General features: G+C 37.4%; 1 protein-coding gene across 5 annotated transcripts in view; it reads right to left on the bottom strand.

Annotated features, from left to right (window-relative positions):
• Positions 1-19,828, bottom strand: part of AUTS2 (activator of transcription and developmental regulator AUTS2) — a 1,332,985-nt gene that overhangs the window by 67,372 nt on the left and 1,245,785 nt on the right. For all 5 annotated transcript variants that reach the window (XM_075195009.1, XM_075195006.1, XM_075195008.1 and 2 more), the window contains one exon: positions 5,602-5,650. In XM_075195009.1, the coding sequence (XP_075051110.1) occupies positions 5,602-5,650 (49 nt within the window). The remainder of the gene's footprint in view (positions 1-5,601; positions 5,651-19,828) is intronic.

The raw sequence follows: 19,828 nt of genomic DNA, 5'->3' as shown, positions 1-19,828 counted from the left end.
ATTGGACCTTGTTTTCATTTTGTAAAGCACACTACTTGTGATATATCAGCAATTCTTTACTAAGATTTACCCACACAAATACATGTATGTTTTGTTCAATATAACTTTAATTAATGTTTCAGATTTGCTGGAGTGGAAATGATTATTCGCAGATGTATTAAAGAGGAGCATAATAAACAAGTATTATGCTGTCACAGCTAACGTGCGTGTGCACTGTATGTCTAATTTAAAATACTGTACTTGCAGCTAATGCTTTAAGGAACATCCAGCCAATTGTTCTAAACATGTGTACCATGATAAATGCATTGTAAGCTTTATTCATCCCTTAACTATTGTTGTTGTATGTTACCATGTTTCAAGCCACATTTAATGCTGTAACCAAGATGCAGAATATTCAGATGTTCTTCCCCCTGTTAACGGCCAGCCTAAGCTAATCGGCAAGTCACTCTTGAATGTTCCTCTGGAGCCTGTTTCCAAGGAGACCGTGCCCTCAGAGAATAGGTAACCTGAGCTGTACCAGCCCCCTATTCTCTTTTGACAAGATGTTGACTGTTAGAGAATGCCATATCCCCTGGGATTAATAGCTTACCTTTAGTCGAAAAATGGTGGTGCCAAACAAGTCGTCCATAACTAGCACCCACTTCAACGTAAAACAAGAGAAACAATTAATGGATTTACAATGCTTATGGAAATTGTATCTGTAGCTGCCTGATTGTCTCTGAGTAAAAATAACTGACCATGTTTATTTTAATCTTAGATTGCAATGCCAACATATCACTAAACCGTGAAACGTATAAGGTTCCTCACACTGACTGCTGGGAACACCAAAATACAAGTGGCAAGTATCGGAATAAATGTACCGACACTACAAACAGATGAAAAGCAGGAGGTTAAGTGATTCAATTCCTAATGTCTAATGCATTAATGTGTATAAGTAACTAAACGAATAATTGCAATTAAAGCTTAATTATATTGATTCAGTCAAAAAAGGTCAAAGTGCCTGAGATACAACAGGTGCAATCTGACAGATAAGAGAGAACAGTGCTTTCAATGGACTCTTGAAGAAATCCAAATATGCACACTTGCTGCAATCAGTCAATTAATATATGCACTCAAGATCATTCTCCTTCCAAAAGAGCACTTGAAAACAATTTATTTGCTCTCCAGCTTGCTATCTTTTAAGCAAAAGTTTGCACTAAGCATTTAAACAGCTTGTTCAAGCTTTATTCAACACACCTTGGGCAACCAGACATTCTGCAGACGTCACTCAACAGCTGATAGTGTGTGCATGTGTGAACGCATGTACTCATAGGTAGAGCAAGAAAGGTATCTGCCCACACAATTCTCAGAATTATAGCACTGATAACCTCTGGATTGTAAATATTTTGTTACAGCCTTTGTTCAATGTGATCAAATACAACAGGTTGGTTTTATTATCTCTTTACATAGTGATGATAACCATTCCCTTGGAAAAACATCTTTAACACAAAAGATGGGGTTACTGGTACAGAATGTTTTTAATATAGAAAAAGAATAAGTGTACCACTGTTTATCATATTTATGTTCTGTTTATCCTGTTTAATGTGCTTAGAACATTTGCTGTTTTTTTGGCGTCTGATGTGGTCCAACTTCTGCACTGTATTTTATTCTATACAAATGCATATTGATTGAAATTCAGTTGACAATTTATCCAGTCATGTAGAAACTTCTGTGAATACAGAGTAGGTTGTGAATATCCATCCCCTAGTGACCTGCAGTGCAGGAGGATGCTTTACATTAAAGAGGTTAGCATAGTCTGCCTTGTGCATCTAACACCTAGTCAGTCATGTCCCCATCCCCATCTGACCTAACCCTGTCATATTATGCTTTGACTCTGCTCTTGAAAGGACAATGTTCTACTTATCAAACAGCAAATACAATTACCATTCATTAAGCTGACGACCTAAGCAGCAAAATATATTTGTCTAGGATAGTGGAGACAAAAAAAAAAAAAAGAGGACAGAAGTCTTGTGTAAACAACCGAACAATATAGCTTTATCTTATCTGGAGAACGTATTGCTGCTTGTCTGTAACTGTGTGCTTTACTGCCAAAATAAAATAAATTGAATCAGCTCACACATGATAGCATGTACTTTCCTAAGTCATACTAATTGCTTGGCTAATTGATGTTTGTTGAACTTTCTCCATTTCATTGAGTGATTAGGTACAAAGCTAACAGTTGACATCTGTAGGCGCTTAACTGGCATCTGTAATTACTGTTAATGTTAAATAATTGTTAGTTAATTGGAATGGTAACTGGCTGAATGGAATCCAGATTGTGAAGCAACAAAAAAAAAAAGAAAAGCCACTTAAATAAACATACATTTTCAAGAAAAACATTTTACTATGGTTGTGAAAAGCCGTCATCGACTTTCATACTGACGGGATATCTTTGCTTTCTATATAAAGACTTGAAAGGCTGCCGTAAACCATGGACTAGTATAATCTTTGCTTTTATACTTGTATAGATAATGTACTCTGAAGTATTCTGTACATTAGCCATGACCTATGGAGCTTCCAATCGGATTCTCTTTTCTGTCACACAAGAAGATAGTTACAAAAAATGACATACAACTAACCCTATTATTGGATATATTTGAACTTTAGTAAGATTTATGTTTAGATTTAAATATACCTATATTAACATCATATTCTTGAATTGAAGAAGGCTCAAATTGACTAAACAATACTGCAGACAACATCAGTGTTCTCCCCAGAAAATTTTGCCAGCCAAGTGGCATTAAGAATTAATCGGATGGGGACAGTTGTAACACTTTGCAGTAATATTGAAAAATGTTGGAGGTTATTGCCCACACCTGCCAGGAGTGGTCAGACTGGTGGTCAGTGGTCTAACACACACTGCTGGATGTAGTGCTCACATAGTGCCTGTTGTAATAGGAGAAACAATGGTTTATCCTATTATAATAGGACTCTGTTGGCGAGTGGAGCACCCGGGAAATAGGTGCTGGGGAGAACGCTGCACATTAATAGTCTAGAATGAAAAAAAAAGTCCTCCCACTGTTGATTTTCATTGTTCTTAAATAGAGCATGACAGTTTACAATAAAATAATCAAAGAGTTAAATAAGATGTAACCAATTTAGGGATATTTTGTGAAGAAAACATAACAGTCATGTTACAAACTACAACTAGTGCTCATCTATTAATTACAATTCTACCATTTAAACTTAGACCAAATGTTTTTAACACACATCACCATCGTGAATATTTAAGTTGCATGGATTGTTTTAAAGACTACATGAATATGTTAGGTAATGCTGATGCCAGCAATTATCAAGTCTACGGATTCCCCAGGATTAAAGAGTGTTATACTGCTAATCTAGGGAATCTCATTAATCATACATAATGTATCGTTCTAATTGGATATCGATGTCTAAATCCCATTTACAAGCCTTGTACAATCAGACTGCTGTGTGTATTGAGGCTTTTAAGAATACAGATATGGCTCAGAGAGGAGAAAAATTGACCTTCCTTTTAGCATTTTCTGTGCTCTTGGCAAGTAACACTACATATTGTCAAAAAAACCTGACTTTTAAACACAAGCAAACCTGCTTTGTTTAAGAACTTAAACATGATGTTCATCAAACTGACAGCTTCTTGACAGCCTTGTCAACCACCTATCCACCAAATCACTAAACACACGCAACTTAAGCCCTACTAGTTTCACACACACACACACACACACATATACACACAAGAGGTCTTGCACCTGTTTTTAGCTCTTATTGACACTATCACAGACCAGTGGATCTTCTTTCAAGTTGTTTTATATCTGATGTTTAGAGAACTAATCCCCATGGAAAAAACTTCCCCTAGGCCTTTTTTTCTCTAACTTCTCTCCCCACCTAAAAACAGGGAAAACAAATACCAGTCTGCCTAGTTTTTTTCAGCACCTGGGCTATGTATTGAGTGCTAGCCTCTTTCACAGTACCAGCATACATTAGCATATGGCAAGAAGGGGGGACTCATGAAGAGAGAAGAATGGGTCCATTTTCATGGAAATAGAGGCCAAAAGAATAATCTACCATCCACTAAAAAGCTTATTTGTGTATGGATTCCCAAGCAAAGCCTAGATGTTGATTTTAGAATACACAAAGAGGTTTTAATCCTTTCAAGGGAACTAAATCACAACAGAAGAGGGCCTCTGAAGAAAGTCTTGCTGTCAAGGATGCTTATTCAAAACCAAATAGATGCCACAAATCAAACCCTGTAAGTAAACACAAATAGAAATATGGGAAATGTGTTTGAGAGAGGGCAAAGGAACAAGGAATTGTCTTCATCAATCACGCCTCATTCTTGGTGAAGTGGGCTCTTCACCCCAGAAACAAACTATCAGGTAGGAATGTTGATTGACTGGGCTGCCTTCTATTCCTCTAGCTAAGACCTAACAATGGCCTTGCTCAAATTCCAAATTTATTAGCGAATGAATGCTACAATTACATGTGGTGTAGAAATTCCAACATAAGTTTATTTTTGTATTTTGTCTGCTTTCTTTGTAGGGTTACTAAACATAGTACATTTGGTTTACGTAGACAATTTTCTTTAACATACAAACAATATGACATATATGAATTTTGACATCATACCACATTGTGGTGTCAAGTAATGGCCAGGTTCACTTAGATATTTATTTCCATTATAAGCATTATAATTTGTCTATTAATATTTTTGTTCTTTTCTAACACACAACAAGCAAAGGATAGACATTAAGGTTTATACATTGTTATTAAATTTAAATAGATAAGGTGCCTCAAACACAGCATTTCCATGACCTATTGAAGAGAAGATTGTGCATTCCATCTATAGTGAAAACTACTGTAACAAAGAAATTGTAAGGCTGCATATGTATAAACATAAAATGCTTTGGGTATTTAGAACATATATTATTATATAAATATATATACTGAGTGCTTATATGTTTCCGTTAACCTTATCTATTTGTATTTGCAGATTACCCAAATGTAAGTGAAAGAGAACATAACGGATAGCTGTTTTCACAGTAGAATGTTTCTGGGAAACAGAGTTTGCGATTAGGCTGTAATTTGCCCCTAAATAATCCTTACCAATATGCAGCAATATCTGTATGAGCTAACAGTACAATCACAAAGGCATCTTAACACTAGTTAACGCTCTATAAATGAATGGCATTTTTTTCTACAAAAGACTGTTAGACTTGAAACCTCACAACATCAACTCATAATATTATTTTAGCTGTAGGAAAACATTTAACCATACAGCTATAAACAACCTAAAATCACTTTCCTAAGCCAAAAAAAATAGCATAATATCGGAAGCAATGCAAGCCTTAGTAAATACAGGCCTATATTTTGATATCTTACAATGATCCTGCTAAATGTGTTTGCCATTGTTGTTTTAGATAATATACTGTCTAGGAGTGTGGGAAATTCCCATATGATTTAAACCGTCACATAGGATTTAAACTGCCCAGTTAACTTTAACTTGGTCCAAAGCACTGAAGGAAGCTAATCACAGCAGATATATGATACAGGAATAATTACAATCAGAATAAATTATAAACTTACCATTATTTGGGATGGTTGTAAAGAATTTCTCGGAAGTAGCATCTGACACCTACAACATAAAAAAGCGATGTTGTAATTTTTTTTCTTAGACAAAATGCAGCATTTATAATCTTTGAAATAGCTAATAAAACATTTTATTTAAACCATTTAAATTACGTTTTGGGGGTGAAGCTTTTTCTCTTACAAATACAGATTTGTAAAACTACATTGCAAACAATTTAATTTCAAGGCATTATTTGATATTTCCCAATGAAGAAAGACCTGCATTAGATGAAATCTGCAATTGCAAACAAAGTTCCACAAGATGGTGCTATTTAGCTATATATTTCATAATGCAATTCTTGCCTAGGAAAGGTTTTTATATACACCAAATTATGTTGTTTCCAGGCTCATGCACTTTTTTGATGTGCTATGTTACCAAATGCCATACAGCTGAAGAAGTGCAGTGATGTTGTGGTTTCTTAGACACAATATTTTTAATCACTCTGTCTCTCTTGGCTCAGCACATTTCTGTTACATTGGGATGTTACTTAAACCACAATGATCATGCCAGAGTAGTTACGGTCTGTGTGAGCTCATACATGAATATAAATTCACAAACTGTGTATATGGATTTTTTACAACCCGCAATACAGTACATCACGCATGTGTGCTATAGCACTAAAAATGATGTTATCATTGCTGTTTTGGTTTACCAATGAGACATTTTTAGCGGAATATGGGTAATTTTTATTACAAATACATGTATTATTGTGTTTTGTCAGTGACATCTTATTATTTGCTACAATAAAATCACAAAAATGTTGTAAATATGTTTTTAAAAATGCATTTTACATTATGTAGTGGTTATGAGAGCACATTATTATTATTATTATTATTATTATTATTAATTTTTATTTATAAGGCGCCACAAGGCGTCCGCAGCGCCGCAAAGAGAGCACATAAAGACATTCAACTCTATACTGCTTCTGTCTTCTTTTTCATTCATGTATGTCTTTCCCATTTACTTTTACCCTTTTTAATCTGTGTGTTATTTGTATTTGTTTTACATAAATGGTATGTGTTCACTGTATTTCATGTACACTTAATTTTGGGAAGGGTGCGTTCACTAAGGTGTGCATACGTGTTCCGCAGCTAATTAGATAAATGTGGATTTGTTGTGGTTACACCAGGTAAGAGTTGGAACCCACTGAAAAAGAGCCCATCACAACTACGTTTGACAACTGACTTCAGTATTATTGATTTGCTCTGATCTCTGGGAGGTCAAAGGTCACTGACCTGACTACAAACTAAGCAGCTCAAGACAGCTGAAGAGGTGCTGAAACCCCTACAGTTCTGCTAACCAGATAGAACATGTGTACGCCAGGAGTGCACGACTGGTATATTTTTTTTGTGCATGTACCCTACAAGAATTCCAATACCAATAATAGTATTGATGCCGATTTAACTGTTTGCACCAGCTGAATCCGAAAACAAAAAGAAACAAGCAAATATTAGTAATGTGTTCCTTAAGGTATAGCACAACATGATTTATAAATGTAAGTCATACTTAAAAATTAAGAAAACAGTTCAAAGCGAGCTATGGCTCATTATTTTTGTTAAAGCCGTAGCAACATACAGAAGAAAAAAATATTGATACATAAATAAAACATATGTGTAATGGAATTTAAAAAAAATATAAACAAAACCAGGCCTAGCAGATATTTGCCCAAAATTTGTATACATGGCTTTCTTGCCGAGTGTAGCACAATTCTCCTATCTAATCTGTAATTAATTGAAAGAAAAAAAATATTCACACAGATTAATTCCATATTAACTATTCTTAGTGACAAACCCTGGAAATTGTTTTATCAACCTATTTCCGTCACTGCATAACCACATTAGGTAAAAACACGATATACAAATTAAAAAACGCAGATTGCTTTCTACATTGCCAGGAATCTTACAATGTTTACAATTAGTTAAAATGAAATCAAAATAATGCAATTTGCTATAATATATCAATTAAAGCAAATATATTGAATAACATATAACCAGACTATAACACAGCTCAAATTTATTGAATCCTTTTGTTATATACGCTTGTGTTTAGGCCCAAAAGGAATACCTGTAAAGCAGATCAAACTTGTCAAAACATAAACCAGAAATATGTAATTGTTGTGCTGTTCATTTGACCCATTAAACATTTTCCAGTTTGTTCCAACAGATGGTGATTAGATTGAAGATACTTTGCGTAAAGAACTGAACACCGGGAAAAGTGATAGAAATTTGAATATTTTATTGATGTTCAATAAGATGTGTAACGACTATATTGGTTTTTATGATCAACGCATTCAAGGGGGTGTCACAGTTTGGTACCCCTTTACCACAATACAAGCATAGTAAACATATAAATGTCACTTTGTACAATCTGAGGGCAAGGTACAGTTAACACGAAAAACATACATATCTTATCTGACCTACAGAGCAATAATATGTCAACGTGATATATTTGTTTACTCACTGGTTAAACACTTATTTAGAAAAAAGAATTGTTAAAGCTGTGCGTAAAATGATTATTAAGAAATATACACATTTGCTATTTATTTTACCTCACTGAGAAATTTAATTTGGAAACTTAAAATTATGTCTTTTGTTAGTTTCCTTTGAAAGCATCGATGTTAAAATTATTCTTTTCATTTGACTGTTTGAAGACATTGCAATTTTATCAAGGATAAGCGTTTCCCTCTACGCGCACTCTGCGGCCCAATGCCTATTCAAATCACAGTTGTTGAACTGATTGTGACTATTCTCTTGCTGTCAGTTGATATTAATGACTACATTGACTATCGCAAATTCATATAGCCAAAATTAGACTGCTTAATGCAATCAGGGAATAGGGTAACCTCATTTCATTCAGTATTGTTCTTACAGAACTTTTCATCAAAATCGTAATATAGTCTTTTTGAGCATGAAAAACGCTGGTAATTTTACAATGACAAATAATAAATGTAATGTGCATCCCCCATTTATCCAGGTTAAATCACAATTTAAGCTAAACAAGTCACCACTGCCCTGTACAACCTATATATTCATATATCAGTAGACATACACATTATTACAATTTTCAAATTTGATTCCAGATACATAATTAATAGTACGCCCTGACCTTCTTTGACCCAAAAAACTCCCACGCAGGTGTGTGTATGTATATATATATATATATATATATATATATATATATATATATTTTTGCATGTCTACACCATACATTTATGTGAATACACATGACGCTCGGCATATAATAAGAGTAGGTGTCCATATTTTAATATCAATCATTTTCCTGCTAATGTTTGAATGTTTAGTAGTTTTGTATATTATTGTTTACCTATTATACTGTAAAGCACATTATGTTTGCATTTTGTGATCAGATAACAATAATAATGTTTGCAATGCACCGTAGAGCCCTGTTCATTATTTGCATTGCCAACGGATTTCCAGCTGACTATGTTTAAGTCTGTATACCTGGTATGTGTGCTATATTGAATATATAAAAAGAAAGACTTGTCTACCAAGGCATTGTCACAGGAGAGCTAGTGCCTGGTGAGAAGAGACCTGGTGGTGCAGAAGGTGGATAAAAATAGCTAGCTGAGGGCAGCGGAGTGGGAGATGTTAAGGGATAGAGAGGGCAGCTGTTCCCTGCTTAGCTACATTCTGCCTTCCCTGCCCAGTTGGGACCCAGATCAAAGCAATCTTTCTAACATATTGTTTTCCGGGAAGTACGGTACAATGAAACATACAATAGGACGTGGCAGACAAAAACAAAATAATAATAAAAAGAAACAAAACACACATAAAATAAACACTGTGGCAGCTCAATACATTATGTAAAAGCAAACAAAATAAGTCATAATAAATATCTATTTGTATTTATTTTGTTGACTTGTCTTTTGTCTATAGGGATACATAATGTTACTCCTACCACACATAATTGTATTTAATCTCTATACACCCTTTTGCAGGCTAGGCAAAACGTTTTGAGCTACAGTTACAACCATGAAGTGGCCTGAATTTATCATCTATTAACACATTGTCATATTTTTTTTTCCCTAGCATATGTTCCCCAAATCACCCAAAAGCCAACAGCAATGCTTTGTACAGTGACATCCATTTATGTCCCATCAGCTTTCAGCGTGGAGGTAAACAATAACAAACCAACATCAACAAAAGATAATTAGAAAAATGCCCAAGGTCAGAGTACAGATTGTTACAGGGGATGTGTTTTAGAAATATTACAGGATGAATAATTTTGATTCACACTCGCACAAAGCTAGAATAAAGCAGTGAACAGAGGGCATATGGGTGTAGTAGGTGTGATGTAAAGGACATTGGAGTAAATGACTTCTATCGTACCTGCTTCTTGATGGCTCACCCGCTTTCACGGACTAGAATTCAGATGCGAGCTTTAATTTGACTTCAGATTTCGCCTCCACATAAACAATACAGTATTCTAGCCTTGCAGTACCACGATGAGTAATCCACGGAAGGAGGATCCCTTCCACCCATTGAGAATAAATCCAGACATCCTTATTTCACAATCAAAGGGTAGTGGATAAGGGATGTGTGTGTGCGTGTGTGCAACGGAGACCTAAGCGTATAAAAGTAACAGGGATGCAAAAAAAAAAATAATGAAATACTAAAGCAGCAGCTCCGGATCTTCCTTGTTTGAAATCTCGGGTGGTGATTGCAATGCACGTCCAAGGGTTAATAGATGCAAGGAGGCAGAAGGGAATCAGAGCAGCAGGACAAAGAAAGCCATGTGCAGCAACGCAGATCCTGCCCGCCAGCTCCTGATCCCCCTTCAAGTAGACAGACAGCAGTAGCAGCAGCTTCCCCTCCCCTGCCTGCTGCTCCTCCTCCGACTCACACAGCCTCAGCCCCGAGCACTGATCCCTCACCCTGCAGCTCCTCACAATCCTGGGACACCCCCTCTGAGACCAGCTCCTCCAGGCTCCTGCTATTCTTCTGAGCTGGGCTCTTTTCCCTTTGCCACACAACTGACAGCCTTAGAAGCCTTTTTGTTCTGTCTATTAGTTTTCTTTCAAGTAAGGAAATCAAGTGAATTCCATTGGAATAAATCCATCCAGGTTAAAAATCCCATCAGGTTTTTTTATTATTATTATTTGAATTTATTTTGTTTTTTCAATAGAGATTCAGATTTTTTTTCCTTAAAATACCTCCTTTTGTAATATAGAATCCTCAAAACATTCCGTATTCTAGCCAAGCTGAGAGTAAGTCCTCTTCTAGGTTTGTCCTCCCTCCATGTCCTGAACTCTCCGCTGCTCTTGGTCACTTGCAGATCCTCAGCCGTCACTCAGACAAGGAGTCAGTCCACACTAGTTTCTTTCTCTGGCTCAATTTGTGTGTGTGTCTCTCTCTCGATTTCCAGGCTGAATACAAGTGCTTATTCATAGACTGCATTCCAGAGCTGGGGACATCCCACAGGCTGAGCCTGCCCCTCCTCTTGCTTCCTGCACAACCTGACAGTCATTCGGCCACCTTTACTGAGCTGCTTTCACGTTCTCTCCCCCTAATTCCCTCATCATCTTCTGCCTTTATTACATGTCTGCAAAGACCACACATCCGAATGTTTAGTTATTACACTGTTAGAATCTACAGTGCTCTACCTGAGTGAGAGATCCGGAATCACATTGCTGTCTCTTTACTTATTTAATTATTATGCACTTTTGGCCTTAAATATATTATGCTCAATAAAATAAAAATGTTGGTGGAAGGTCATTTCCATACAGTAAATCAAATGGAATTCTTTTATTTATGTTGATTATAGGTATATGCATTATTGTTGCTGGATTTGAGATATATGAAGAGATTTAAATGAAGTATACAGCATGTAATACAGTAGATTACTGATGCGAACACAGCATCAGGCATGAAAGTAATTGTGAAGAGAATGAACTGCCTGCCACATTAGCTTACAATGGAGGTTGCTGTTGTAATGTATTCATAGAGACAGCATTAAAAGGAGTGAAAATCTTCATATGCTAGGCATTTCTGAGCTGTTTCCAGGATGACACAAGGCTTCCTTGGCTATCCGCATATTAAAGGGGTTGAAAAATGCTTCCGTTTTCCCTATGGTTAATGCAATTTATCCTGTTAATGGCATTTGTTCCATAAAACAACAACATTAAAGATATAGTGATATTGCGCTCCTATTCAATGTTGCAATGGACTGCGCTTTTCCTCCATATTATATATAGTTGGATGAGGTGGGCATCTCAGCCATTGATTTCCCAGGGTTTATACATAACATATTATTAGTGAGCTATTAATATTATGGGAAATTGCATTTTATAAATAATCATATATATTTGGCAAATAAGTATAAAGTTAACTATTTTGTCTTTATGGTGCTTCTTTTAGAATCCTAAAATAAAAAGTCTCATCTAGTCTCTGCTAGGGAAGATATACAATTTGGGTCCTTTTGTCCCTTTTATATATCTGACATAACAATTCCATATGTTACAAAAATGTAATATATGAAGAGACCAGTAACAATTTTTAGAACATAGCTCAAAAAACATACTGGTTAATTGGCTTTTGTCAAAATTAACCCTGTTGTGTGTGTGTTGTTGTGAGAGGGAATATAGATTGTAAGCTCCGCTCTGGCAGGGACTTATGTGAAGGAATATTCTCCGTAAAGCACTGCGTGATATATAGGCAATATATAAATAAAGGTTAATAATAATAATAATAATGCTAATAAAAATATTAAAATGAATAATAAGTTCACTGATAACATTGTGAACTTGTTTTCTGATGTAAGAAAATAACTGAACAGTGCAAGGACTAATCACTCTGTTTATTGACTGTTGTTTTTGAATATTTGACTCCTTATAAACAATAAAACTATGAATTATATGTCTGTGTTTACTATAGGAAGCATACAATTTGGTAAACCCAAAAATCGGCAATAAGAAAGAAAAGATGGACATTAGGAGGTGGACAGATAAAATGTTCTTTACTTCGGAAATTGTACATACTCTGGTGTGGTTTTCTATCTGCCCATGGTGTGTGCCCTTACGCATAATCAAACAAATTGTTAACATCGTTTCAACACTAGTTAAAACAGTGATCTTTGATCGCTATGAGGAATGCATTGTCTATAATCCCTGTGCTGTTTATAAATGGCAGATAGGCCCTAAATGCACGTGCACTAGGATTGATCAGTTTGGGCATTTGGAAAAAGTACAGTTAGAACTGATAGTGTGGTCAATAAAGTTATCTATTTATCACATTATTTTGATACCTGCATAAGCAGCTTTCATCATGTATGAGGTTGTAAAAGCATTTGAGACTATGGGCTAGATTTACTAAGCTGCGGGTTTGAAAAAGTGGGGATGTTGCCTATAGCAACCAATCAGATTCTAGCTTTGATTTACTTAGTACCTTCTACAAAATGACAGCTAGAATCTGATTGGTTGCTATAGGCAACATCCCCACTTTTTCAAACCCGCAGTTTAGTAAATCTAGCCCTTTGTACCAAAAATGGGATACTATGCCGTTGCAAACAATGAGATAAATTACATCTAAAATAATGTATTCAACAGCTATTTGCTTTGGACAGTCAACCACGGGTATGGCTCCTATGTGTCCTAGTTTCCTTAGTGCATTTCTGATTTTACACATTAAAATCATTGGTCGTTTTACACTATCAGATTATTTTAATTTACAAGTTGATACACAACCTCCTGCAAATATTAATATGCACTACTTTTTCCTTTCAAGCTCCCTTCTGTACTTTTCAAGCACATCTTCATATCCCATTCTCTTGGGGTACAGCACAAAGCTAAAACAGAGCTGTGGTACAACCCACAACAATAAAAACAAAACTCAGCTTGATGATGTAAATGCAGCAGAAAGTAATTTATTTAAGAAAACTTGCCGACGTGCATATGTAGACAATGATTGCATATAATGGGGCCTATTTATTATTCCTTTTTTTCATGAAAATCCCCCAAAAACGGCCATTTTCGGCGGACCAACGCACATTTAAGTATTATTCCCATTTATTAACAGTGCATCGCAGCAGATATCTTTGCATTTCTCTTCAAGCTCCCAAGCAGTCCCCATAGATGTCTGTGCTCTATTCCGCAATTTAAAAAGTTCCAAAAATCTGAATTTGTTCATGTTAATGTATGCCAGCTCAGGCTGGCATTCATTACTGTATATGTTACTTTTCAGCTCTGCTCCGAAGAGCAGAGCTGAACAGCGCATGTGTAGAGGGATCATATGATCCCTCCCTGTCACGTGCTGCACCGCCTCCTCAGATATGTTTGTGCGCATGCCTGAGGTTTTCAGACGGCGCATGCGCACATGGAGTTTCAAGGCAGCTGGGTTTCGCACTCGTCATCGGAAGGGAACAGGCAGTGGTAAAGGTAAGTTTTCAGCTTCGCAGGAACAGCAGTTTTTCTTGGCTGTTGTTCCTGTTGAAACCTTTTAATACGATATTTTAATCCTTATCTTTGCGATAAGGATTAAAAGGAGTCGTGTTCAAAATGCGCTCATTAATAAATATGCCCTGATATGTGATTGGACAACTGCTTTAACTCTCCGCATTTGTCATTTAGGGGCACATTTATCATTTATCGGGGAAAGTGAGAAATACTTATCAATCCTTATCGCATGGATAAGGATTGATGTATTTCTCAAATTTATGAAAAATGGAACACAAACAGCAGTTCCGAAAAACTGCTGTTTCTGTGTTAAAAAAGCCATACTCACCACTGCCTCTTCGGTCACGCTGTCTCCGGATCTCCTCCTCTTCGGTGTATTTTCTCTTCTTCATGCAACTGCGCATGTGCCGGACCGGAGAGCTTGAGGCTGTGACAGGGAGGGATCACAAGATCACTCCCTGCGCATGCGCTGTCCAACTCTGCTCTCCGGAGCAGAGCTGGACATATCGAAGAACAGAAGCTTTAGCAGCATTTCCTATGATGTACGCCGTACATTAACACAACAAGTTCCCGAAAAAAAGATTTTTTCGGGACTTGTTAGATTGCGGCCAGGAGCAGTCACCATTCTGTTGAATGGTGACTGCTCGCAAAAACGATCAGGAGTGCAAAGCAGCAGATATCCATGATATCTGCTGCGATGCACCTTTAATAAATTTGCGGAGAGCACATCATGGCCTAATTTACACGGTAAGTGCACGATAGTGCACTACCGTGCTTTCTTAAATATACCCCTTAGATTTATATATGAATTTATTGGAACTTTATATCATATAAGTGTCCTAAATTGTTGTTTCTAGTCAGATGACCCGTTTTTGTTATCTCAGTTTGGTTATGGGGCAATAATACATGAGCCCATCATCTGAGGCATATATAATAAATCCTATGTATGCAAAATGCGATCCAAGGCCCCTTCAAGAACTTCCCACCATTGATAACACCTATTGCACTTATCATCAAATAGGATGCTTTGCCCTCATTGTTTGACTTTGTAAGTGGACTTTGTAATGGTGGAAAGTTCATGTAATATTGTCCCATAATAAACTGAGATAACAAAAACGAGTTCTTCACTGTTTTATTCTGCTTATGCCTTCCCCCATGTTTCCTAATGTCTATCTTGCCTTTTCTCCAGCCCTCACTCCCTTACGGTTGACCTCCCTTGTCTAATGTCTGTTCATACTTGTCTCTAGTCCATCTTACTTATCCACCTTGTCTCAACACTCAATGTGTGTCATCCTAGATATAGGAGACTCTAGATCTGAATGGTCACAAGAGTGTTGTGCGGTAAGATTTGCGGTCAGGAGGAGGAGTGCGGAGAAGCAGCCCTAAGCTGATGTTACATGTAGGAATATAACTGGGGCCCTAGGGCTACTACAATAATTACTACTGTACTGCACACCATCATTAAAAATGTACCATATATAAATGTGTTATTTTTAGATTGCAAGCGTTCTCAGGACAAAGATACACGAAGACATTTTATTAGAATATAGTGTAAATTGTATAGTCCTTTCATTAAGACATTTTTAAAAACATTATCACTTTTATAGAATAAGCCCACTTCACCCTTGTTGGATTCACTGTACATCTAATGTTTGTTGATAACTGCCATGAGTATTGGAACTGTTTTCATTACAGTGATATATTAATCACTCTTTTGACAATCAGTGAAGACAACGCACCGATGTTACCGCACTCGTGAGTACATTTCCTTAGAGACGATGGGGTGGGTTCGATTCCCAAGAATGTCCTTTTCTGTGCGGAGTTTGTATATCCTCTACGTGTTTCTTTGGATTTCCTCTGCTTGCTCCATTATTCTCCCACACTCCAAAAACATACTGGAAGATTAATTAGCAGTTGACAAAATTAACTCTAGTGTGTATGTGTGTGGAAAGGAATTTAGACTGTAAGCTCCAATGGAGCAGAGACTGATGTGAATGAAAAATATTCTCTGTACAGCGCAGCATAATTGGTGGCACTACATACATAAACAATAAAAGTAATCCTTCCGCATACCCACCATCTCCCTTCAGAGGTGTTTTAAAATAGTAAGTGAAAAGCTCCCTGTATTACCACTGTAGGTGGTAATATAGCTTTATAGAATGAGTAAATCTTAGAGGCTAGTTCTACCCGAAGCTACAAATTTGATTTTATATTTATGGATCTCCAGCTTGAGGCCGTTATATGCAGTGGGGGATTCACCAAATCAATGCCCTTGTTAGTAACGTTTGGTATTTTTTTATTTCATACAATTATACTACTAAACAAAATTTTTAGTTTTAAGTGGAATTAATGAATTAATGAATTAAAGTTTATGTAGTTTTAGATAGAGTTAGTGCCTGCATGACAGTGCCTTAAAGAAGCAATAGTCCAATGGGGCAGGGACTGATGTGAATGAGTTCTCTGTACAGCGCTGCGGAATTAGTGGCACTATATAAATAAATGCTGATGATGATGAATAGTCAACCCTTTGTGTGCTATTTGTCCCTTAACAACATCTCTCGTGATGATCAGCCAGCCATTGAGAAGACGTGGGTAACAGACGTTTGGTAAAATAATAGAAAGCAAGCAAAGCTATTCTTTAACCACTACACACCCTCGTCATTCCCCGAGACACAGGGTTATGTGAGGAAGTATCTTGTTCATTTTCCTGTCCACAGTATTATTGATTTGAGTCTCTTTGAGCCATATCTCTAATGTAAGTGCTACTTACTAAACAGCTAGTAAAATGAACATTTTACAGAGTATCCATAATATCTAGCTTCTCCAGATTATTTCTGTTATCTTTATGCTATAGCTGATGCCATTGGGATTCCAGTTTTTAACTCCCATAAGTGTTAAAAGTAAGTAACAAGTCATCACATTTGAAGCTGTAAAGATACAGAAGTAGTGCCATAGTCCCGGGAGCCATTATCAGTGGCTACCAGGGTGCCACGGTATCAACTTATATGATAAAGCTCTCGGCTGACACCAGAAAAAAAATTATAATTCTTTTCTCCATGAATTCCCCCTCCCACCCTTTTTCACAAGGAGGCTTTTTACACTCATTAAATGCAACCTTATCTCAGAAAGACTGCAATCCTCAGCAAATGACAAGTGCACCTAATCTCATTTCCTGACAAGCGATTCTGACAGCACCTTGCTTTTGATTTCTAAGACACGTAGCTAGACATATATTAATCTGTCAATCATCGCCCATAGCAAGTATGGAGGAGGGGTAGAGTGAGAGAAGGGGGGCCATTAGGATGTCTGGGTGAAAAAACAAGACAAGAAGAGAAATGACTAAGGATTGGGAGCTAAAGAAATAACAGTGGGTGGGTTTTCATTATTGTTGCAGGATTATGAGATTTTGTACAACATGAAGATGATTGAAGGCAACTGTATGAAATTTATTGGGTTTTTATTGTAATGTGTCTCGAGTTGCAATTGTTTAAAGATGAAAACAAGTCATTCTGTAAAATCTTTCTTGCTATCCACGGTTGACCGCTATTCTCCCTTAATAACTGCAATCAAATATAAAATTCATCCTCATTACAGCATTTGTGTTGCCTTAGGCACTGCAGTGACATCTATGTACCACGGGTGGTTCATTTATGTCAGAGAACGGAGGGCTGATGTAAATATAACATTAAAAGAAATATATATGTAAATTATATGACTTAAGATAAGATAGCATTAATCTGAAAAATGGTACATGTTTTTTTTAGATGACTGGTAGCAATAAGCAGGAAATGGTCTGAGATTTTATATAGTCTTTCACTGGTGGGGATGTGTCATAAATGGACTTACAATATCATAGCACACTACAGGCTTCCAATGATGTCATTGAAGTCAGTGCAAATGTCATCTGTTAAATCTTTTCACCCATAATTATTTTTTATGCCAGTTTCTCCACTTCGGTTATTCTCCTGATTGTCAGGAATGAATTTAACGTTCACTGTTCAAATAAAAAACTGTTAAAAATTACCATGAAATGTAGCTAATTAAGCTTTAACATGTAACAATTTTATAGTTTTAGGTTTTTAAGGTGCAAACACAAACCACAAACTTCAGGCTAAAAATATGGGCATGGTATTTAATAAAAAATTTGATCAGCCCACGATCACAATCAAGCACTTTTAATTGATAGACACAATCTTGACACTCTTGATACTGCTATTTTGTCCTCTTGTCTCAAAACTCTCCTTTTTCCTCTGTCAACCTTGGCCTGCCCCAACCAGACAACCTCCCTCTACAAACACACCCTCCCCATCACACTTGACGCTGCTGCCCCTGCCTCTGCTGTCCACTTTCACCGCTCTATACCCCAACCTTAGCACTCCAAAATTTACTTAGTTTCTTCAATTATCCACATGTACCGCGAAGCGCCACTCAAAATTTCGCTCTCTGGCAGACTTCCATCAATTCAAGTTTATTCAAGGTAATCCTACAGTACCACCTTCTTTCTCGCTAAGCAATCCTTCCAACTCTCTGATCTCTTCACAGTCCTCTAATCCCCACTGCCTTTTTTCCACCTTTAACAGACTCTTTTGCCCGTCTCCTCCCTTCCCATTCTCCCTTACCGCCACTGATTTTTCCTCCTTTTTTACTTAAAAATCAAGGTCATCAGACACACAATCTTCACTCTTCTGCCTTTCCTACCAATTTAACTTCATCTCCCTCCAACCACCTACTCTTGTGCCCCTTCCGCCCTGCTACACGCAACAAAGTCCATTCTCTTATATTGTCCTCTCCCCATCAACCTATCCTTGGATCCATCCCAACCCACCTCCTTTCCTCCCTCTTGCCCCTGCCTACTCCTACCTTGCTCACCTCTTAAATCTATTCCTCTCCACTGGCATCTTCCCTCATTCTTTAAACATGCTTTTATCGCACCAATTCTTAAAAAAAACAATCTTGACCCCACCTTAATCTCTAATTACCACCCCGTCTCTCTTCTCCCCTTTGCCACCAAAATACTTAAGTGGCTTGTCTACAACTGCCTCACCAGCAACCTTTCTGGCATCCCCCTCCACTTCACTGGCCCTGGCCAAAGTCACCAAAGATCTTCTCTTAGCCAAATCTAGGGGCCACTTCTCAATGCTTACCCTCCTGGACCTCACCTTTGACATTATGGACCACCCTCTCCTGCTACATACCCTTCGCAGCATTGGCCTCTCTGACACTACCTCACCAAATGCTCCTTCTCTGTTTCCACCTCTGGTTTCTCCCCTCCATCCATCCTTCCCATAGATGTCCAACTGGATTCTGCCCTTGGCCCTCTGCTCTTTTTTCTGTATACCACCTCCCTGGGTGAACTCATCAGTTTCTTTGGCCTCTATGCCGACAACATTCAACTCTCATATCCTGATCTCTCCCTTTCCCTCCTCTCCCAGGTGTTGGCATGCTTCTCCGCCATCTCCTCCTGGATGTCCTTATGCTTTCTGAAACTCAAAATGGCCCAAACTCTCTCCATATAGAGTCTCCTCCCCCCAACCACTCTATCACTGTTATTAATACCACTATCTCCTCAATTCCCCAACTCCACTGCCTGGGTGTCATTCTTGACTCCTCAGTCTCCTTCGACCCCCACATTCAAACTCTTGTCCAATCCTGTCTTTTCCAGCTCCGCAACATGGCTCATGTCCAATCCTTCCTTTCCCAGGATGCTACCAAAACTCTAATCCACTCACTTATCATTGCTCATCTACTGCAACCATCGCCATATTGGCCTTACC

Source organism: Mixophyes fleayi, chromosome 2, assembly GCF_038048845.1.
Source record: "Mixophyes fleayi isolate aMixFle1 chromosome 2, aMixFle1.hap1, whole genome shotgun sequence".
Classification (NCBI taxonomy): Eukaryota; Metazoa; Chordata; class Amphibia; order Anura; family Limnodynastidae; genus Mixophyes; species Mixophyes fleayi.
The sequence above is the reverse complement of the archived record's forward strand: the minus strand, read 5'-3'. Positions and strand labels throughout refer to the sequence as shown.